At 51.7% G+C, this 7500-nt stretch overlaps 1 protein-coding gene across 1 annotated transcript; it reads left to right on the top strand.

Moving 5' to 3' along the window:
• Positions 1–936: 936 nt before the first annotated feature.
• On the top strand, positions 937–4274 carry LOC119597481. The gene is made up of 7 exons (XM_037947059.1): positions 937–1059; positions 1270–1458; positions 1615–1749; positions 1821–2615; positions 2731–3618; positions 3834–3944; positions 4080–4274. The coding sequence occupies exons 1-7, from the start codon at positions 937–939 to the stop codon at positions 4272–4274; spliced, it is 2436 nt and encodes an 811-aa protein (XP_037802987.1).
• Positions 4275–7500: the final 3226 nt, after the last annotated feature.

Genomic DNA, 7500 nt, shown 5'->3' with positions numbered 1-7500 from the left:
ACGAAGACAGAACGACAACGGAAGGCGATGTTGCGGGAGCGGAAGGATTGCCGGCGACGTGAAGCTGAGGAACAGACATCAGGAAGACAAGACCAAGATAAGGGCTCCATGTTGCCTAGTGTATACTCTCCTAGGGGTCCTCACCTTCCCTTTCCCCAGTTTGTCGACGGTCAACACAACATTGACTCATTCGTGCGGAGATTTGAAAACTGGGCTACACAGGCAGAACTCCCCCGCCAACACTGGTCCGCCCACCTTGGGAATACACTCTCAGGGGCAGCACTGGACGTCTTCACCCACCTGCCCCCAAGCAGTCAGCTCGATTACGGCGTGCTAAAAAAGGCACTACTGGCCCGGTACAACCTTACCGAAGAAGGCTATCGGAAAAAGTTCCGGGAGAACATTTCATGTGTAGACTTAAGGATTGCTTCGATAGATGGGTCCTGCAATCAAGAGTGAGCCACGATTATGAAGAGTTAAAGTGGCTAATGGTCAAGGAACAGTTCCTCAACAAATGCAGCAAAGAACTGGCTACGTTTGTGCACGAGCGTGCGCCGAAAGGTATTAACGAGTTAGTCGCACATGTTAGTCTGTACCTTGAGGCACAAGGCCTGTCGACGATTAGCGGCGCAAACCAGGGAACGTCTACTGGTCAATCTGCGTCCAAGAGTCGCGCTGACGATCGTGCCACGCCGAGGGCAGGAGGGGATAGACGATCGACCACGGGACCTCCGCCTCCCCGATGCTTCCGATGCAACCGTATCGGGCACCGAGCCACAGGGTGTCCCCTGACCCAGCAGAGGAGTGGCACAGACCGCCCACGCGAGCGGCCACATACAGCTCGTGCCGCAGTGGCCGAAGCAGAGGAGCTGGGATTGGACGACGTCATGTATGAAGCATGACAGTGTCCTCTACAAGGTGCAGGCCCATATGAAGATGACGGAATACGGGACTTCCACGGACAATCGGAACGGCACATGCTATACGCTGAGAGTGACATGGACAGCAGGAACCAACCCGTTATCTTATATGCGGGAGTCAGAACCACCACCGCCAAAGGTAGACTAAATCTGGTGGAAGGCAAAGTTGGCGGGAAAAAAGTTAATGTCCTGCGCAATACCAGCTGTACTACGGTAATAGTAAAAGCAATGTATGTAAAGGACAGTGAGTACACGAGGATGCCTGTCAGGATAAAATTATTAGACAACACGGTCAGGAAGGGCATGGCCAGTACGAATATGGGTTGATACCCCATATCTACAAGGGCAGGTGGATGGTCTATGCATGCCAAACCTCATTGCTGACCTCATCATCGGAGAAATTCCTGGTGCAGGGCCCCCAGAGCAAACCAAACAAATGGCAGGTGCCGCGATGACCCGGGCAGCCACAAGAAGACAGCAGGAGACACTGAAGACCCCTGCCAGCTCACCGTGCACATCACTGAACAAGGCCCAGCTCGTCAGGTAACATCTCGATACCACATTGAATAAGTTCAGAGAGCTTACTGAAGTCCGAGGTAGAGGATGACGTGAGATATGGTACGAGATCGTCGATGACGTTCTCTATCGTGTTGCAAGCCACCCAAGGGGAAAACGTGAGCAACCCCTTCGGCAGGTCGTCGTCCCCACGCCATTGAGGAGCCAAGTGATGGACGTAGCTCACTGCTCTCTCATGGGAGGTCATCTAGGCACCAGGAAGACTAAGGATATAGTCCTTAGCAATTTCTCCTGGCCTGGTTGTGCAGCTAACGTCAGACGGTTCTGCCAGTCGTTTGCCAACGGACAGTGAAACATGGTACTGTACCAAGGGTCCCCCTGCAGAAAACTCCACTGATTGACACTCCCTTCAAACGAGTGGCAGTGGACATCGTCGGCCCCATAAAACCAGCATCCAGTGAGGGCCATCGATACATTCTCACGCTGGTGGACTATGCCACCAGGTACCCTGAGGCCGTCCCCCTGAAGAGGATCACGACTAAAACTGTGGCAGAGGCCCTTGTGGAAATCTACAGCCGCCTGGGTATACCAGAGGAAGTCATCCATGATCGAGGGACCCAGTTCATGTCCGACTGTATGCACGAGGTGAGCTGTCTGCTTAGCTTGAAGCAGTTGCCAACAACCCCTTACCACCCCATGAGCAACGGCTTGGTTGAGAAATTCAACGGCACCCTCAAGGCAATGTTGAGTCGTCTGTGTGCGGAGCAGCCTCGACAGTGGCGCCGGTACTTGAGTCCACTATTGTTTGCTTATCGCGAAGTACCTCAGTCCTCCACTGGTTTTGCCCCGTTTGAGCTCATGTATGAGGTTCGGGGTCCCATGGGAATCCTGCAGGAGTTATGGACGGGAGAGAGAATCGCTCCACAAGTCAAAACAAGCTATCATTATGTGTTTGACCTCTGCAAACGGCTTGAAGAGACTATGGCACTGGCAAGACAGAATTTAGAAGGAGCTCAGAGCCGGTACAAAAGGCACTATGACCGCAAGACGAAGGCCCGTTCGTTCAAAGCAGGCGATGAAGTGCTGGTTCTCCTGCTGGCGACCCACAATAAATTGTTAATGCAGTGGAAGGGGCCTCTGACTGTGGAAACTCGTCGGGGTAACGTATACCAGCTGAAGGTGGGCAACAAATTGAAGACTTTCCACCTCCTGAATGTGCAGACAGTGCAGCCGACCAGCAACGGACCATCAACAGTGACAACTCCGGCCCCCCCCCCCAACTCATAACATTGAGAATGCTGCGGCTGCAGTAATCGAGTGGGAGGAGACCAACAGTGAGAGTGCAATCTCGGAAGATCTCCTAGAGGCCCTCGACCGGAAGAACTCAAGCCCACAAGGTCAAGTTGAGAAGGGACGACAGTTAAGCCAGCTCCAGTGCACTGAACTGGGGAACTTGACTGAACAATATCGCGATATGTTTTCTGGGGTCCCGGGGGTAACTGATCTCATCACCTATCATATCCGAACAAGCAACGAGATACCCGTTCGCGCAAAACCGTACCCTATTCCATATAAACTCAGGGAAGCTCTGCACGCTGAGGTGCAAGAAATGTTGGACATGGGAATCATCCGGGAATCCCACTCGCCTTATGCATCGCAAGTTGTGGTGGTGAAGAAGAGAGATGGAACATACTGGGTGTGTGTGGACTACCGCCAGCTGAACAAGAAGGTTGAGTTTGATCCCATGCCTATGAGCACCGTAGAAGACCTACTGCACAAGATGGGAGGGGCGAAATACTTCTGCAAAATCGACCTTAGCAAAGGATACTGGCAAATACCAGTGGCCGAAGAAGACGTCCACAAGACAGCTTTCGTGACCCCAGACGGACAATACGAATTCCTGCGGATGCCATTTGGGATGGTGAATGCTGGAGCGACCCTTGTACGGGCCGTCAAGTTCCTATTGAAGGGAATGAGTGGAGTGGAGAGTTATATTGATGACATCATCGTCCACTCAGCCACGTGGGAACAACATCTTCGGCTTCTGGAGGAACTTTTCAGAAGGATAAAGGCAGCTGGGATGACGGCCAGGCCATCTAAATGCACCCTGGCTACCGACAGGGTGGAGTTCATCGGGCATGTGCTCTCTAATGGATCCATGGGACTATTAGAAGATAATCTGGTAAAGATTAGACAAGCACCCCGCCCTAAGACCAAAAAAGAAGTGCGGGCATGTTTCTTGGCTTGACTGGATACTATAGGCAGTATATAGCCAACTATGCCAGCATTGCTGCCCCCCTTTCTGACCTAACCAAGAGGGGGCAGCCAAATAAGGTACGATGGGAGGATCCTCAAGAAGCAGCATATTCCTCTCTCAAATCACTGTTGACTAATCAGCCCATTCTTAGGCTCCCCGATCATTCTCGTTCATACATCCTGCATACTGATGCATCAGACACGGGCATAGGTGCTGTCCTGCTACAGGAATGGGATGGCGAATTGTTCCCTGTAAGCTACGCCAGTAAGAAGCTGTCTAGCCTGAGAGGAGGTACTCGGCCATGGAAAAGGAATGTCTAGCTGCCGTCTGGGCTGTGAAGAAATTCAGTAGTTATATCTACAATACACGGTTCATACTTCAAACAGATCATCAACCATGTGGGAACGCAAGGATCATGCGGTGGGCCATGTACCTGCAGAACTTTCGGATCCAGATGCAATCGATCAAAGGAAGTGAAAACTTTAGGGCAGATTTTCTTAGCAGAGCACACTCGCCAGAGGGACCCAACAGTGCACCATGCTAGGAGGGATCAGGAAGTCTCTGTGCCCAAGATGTTTTGAAGATAATATCCACTCCGGATGATTATCTTAAGAAGATGGGGCGAGATGTCAAGTTCATCTTGGGCACGGTGGTCCTCTAGCAGCGTTTGCCCGAGCCCGTGGGACAGCACTACTTGCTGCTTGCTTGAGATTTGCGAAGTTCTGGCTTCGCCCGGGCCTTTCAAGTATGGCACGGCCTGTGTCAGCTTTTTATGGTTGTCTCATTTGTTTGTCTGACACTTGGTGCTTACCGTGGAGGTGGGATTGCCAGCAGGCGCTCCTGTAGCCGTGGTGTAAGCATCTCGCATAATCTCTTTACTAGCACGACAGCTGTGTACTGCGGGCTTTGTCTTAGGAATTGCGTATGCACGCAATTCTCTAAGTAATGTACAAGTGTGGCGTTCGGCTCGCCGCAATGCATGCAACACCTCTCTTCACGTTCTATTGTTTGTATGATCTGCCATGCACAGTGGTAACCTAGGCGCATTCTGTGCAGAATGACTTCGGTACCTCTTTTGTTTATTTCAGAGAGTGCCAGTGGTTCATAGCCTGTGGCATCTGAGTACCAGCTGGCCGAGGGGGAGGATCTCGTTTCCTCTCTGTGAAGCTGCAGGAGGAAGGAGGTGGCCGTCACCATACACTTCCTCCTAAGTAATTTTCGGCTCTGATGTATTATCATGGGATTAGGGGGCATACCCCTGCCGATTTCGGCTAATCTGTCAGCAAGCTCATTGATCCCTATGTGGCTGGGAACTCAGTTTATGATGATTCTTCTACCCTGTGCAAGAATCCTCTGTGCCAGTGTGAGGATGGTAGTCAGAAGGTAGATATTGTCAGTGGGTGAGTGCTGCTGAAGACAGTCGACGGCTCCTTTGGAGTCCGTGTGTATGACCACGTGTCCTTCCCTCACGGACGCGTGGCTCAGAGCTCCCATGATAGCAACTGCCTCTGCCTGTAGCGAGGAGGCGTTGTCTGTTACCCTCATGGATTTTGTGGCATCCCTTGCTGCGAAGCTGACGCCTGCAGTGTGGGTCAAGGGATTGACCGATCCATCCGTGTAATATGTTTTGCTCCCCGGAGGGGAGGCATACAATATTCGTTCTTTTTGCTTGCCAGTCTCATGACCGAGAACTCTATCGAGGTTTGTGCCCACGGCGGAGCTTCGAGAAAGTCAGGGTGAGGGGAGTCCATGCCCTTGGCCAGTAGCTGTTCTTTGAGCTGATGGCATATTAACACCCTGGCTGTGTGAGACAGCCAGGAGTTGTTTGCAAACAGCTCGTTATCTTGTTCTAGGCGTCTGACTATTTTATGTCTTAGGCTTGTGTTCCTGGGAGCCTGGATGACCTTTGATAATAATTGTGCTGCCGTTAGATCAATTCGTGAGGCCAAGGGGAGAAGGTTTGTCTCCACTAGGAGGTTAAGGACCTTCGCCCACCTTGGGGCACCCAGAATGACCCTGGTGGCTTCATTTTGGACTGTCTCCAGTTGGTCTTTATATTTTCTCTTAATGCCAATCAAAGTGAGGGAAGCATAGTCTACAATGGGCCTGACAGCATGTACATAGAATGATCTTAGTACTCTGTGTCTGGCCCCTATGCGTCTTCCACTCATTGCTCTCATGACAGACAGTCTTGCTTTTGTTCGGTCCACCAGGTGCTGGACCTCCTTGCGGAAGGAGAGGGTCCGGTCTATCCTTACCCCAAGGTAGAGGTAGTCCTGGACCCACTCCAAGTCCATTCCCTGGATTTTCAGACTTGTGCCTTGAACTCTCTGTCTCAGAGCCATGGCTTTGGATTTGGCTGCAGAGATCTTTAGTCCTGTCCTGCAACACTCCTCGGATACCAGGTCCAGACAATGCTGGGCTTTGTTTAGGCAGTGTGGTCCAGTGGAGATGATAGCGAGATCATCTGCATAGATGATCTTGCACCCCACTGGGAGGTTTATGTTGAGGATACAGGACATTAATGTATTAAAAAGGGCTGGACTGAGAACCCCACCCTGTGGCGTTCCATTCTCTAGTGGCATGTGCTGTGATAGGTGACCTTGGAATTTGACTCTGGCTGTTCTATTCGTAAAGTAGTCACCTATCCAAGCCAAGAGCTTACCTCTGATTCCTTTTTGGATCAGGCTCTCCTGAATGGCAAGAGGACTTGCCAATTCGAAAGCCTTCTCCAGGTCAAGGAATACTACCACAGATGTGCCTGTGTTTATTGTGCTCAGGAGCGTGGCTATGCTGTGCGCTGTGCTCATGCCCCTGGTGAACCCGTGGAGGTGTTCGTGTGGGGTCCCATTTTCCATCGGAGCCGGTTCAGTACCATCCTCTCGGCAGTCTTGGCCAGACAGCTGAGGAGAGAGATGGGGCGGTACTTCCCCGGATCCTTTGGTTTAGGGATGGGAACTATGGTAGCCCTCTTCCAGCTCTGGGGTAGAGTGGAAGTTTCCCAGGACTTGTTGATGAGTTGCAGGAATGCAAGCTCACCTACCAGTCCCAGGTGGGAAATGATGGGGTACGAGATCTCGTCAGAGCCCGGGGCTGTGTTGCAACTGGCTTTATATTCATCTCTTAGTTCCCTCAGAGAAAAGATAACATCTGAGTTATCGGGTTCGGCTGCCCTTTCTCTGATGTGAGCAAGTCTGTCTGGTTGTAGGCGTTCTTGTCTTGCCCTCAGTTCGGCTGGCAGGCTGTTGCTACTTGTTCTCGCAGAGAACATATGCGCCAGTCTGTTGGCCTCAGACTGGGGGTCGTGGTGTGTGCATCTCAGGGCTGAGCGGCTTATGGCTTGCTTGACCCTTTGCCATAGCTCTGAGAGGGTGGTATGGTGATCGAAGGACTCACACCATTCCAGCCACTTTTCCTGCCTGACTCTGCTGGCAGTTTCCTTGGCATCCCTGACAGCCTCCTTTAGGAGGGCTAGGTTGTCGGGGGTTCTTTGCCTTCGGAAATGTTTTCGGCACATATTTACCCTGTGGTTGACCTCCTTAATCTCGTCATTGAAGTACCAGGCGTCCTTGTGACTCCTAGACCCAGGCCGAGTTTTGGGTATGGTCAGTGAAGCTGCCTCATCAATGGCATTTACAAGTCTGGCTTGTAGCACTTCCACATTTTCGATTTGTATGGGTTCATTGCTTCTCAGACAGTGGGCCAAGGCGCTCTGGAACGCCTGCCAGTTGGCCTTGTCTGTTTTCCATCTTGGATTCGGTCGTGGTATTTCGGCTGGGCCACTATCCATGAGGGTAGTTATAGTGC

The sequence above is a fragment of the Penaeus monodon genome, chromosome 39 (genome assembly GCF_015228065.2).
Source record: "Penaeus monodon isolate SGIC_2016 chromosome 39, NSTDA_Pmon_1, whole genome shotgun sequence".
Taxonomy (NCBI): domain Eukaryota; kingdom Metazoa; phylum Arthropoda; class Malacostraca; order Decapoda; family Penaeidae; genus Penaeus; species Penaeus monodon.
Note: the sequence above shows the minus strand (reverse complement) of the source record. Positions and strands in the feature narration are given on the sequence as shown.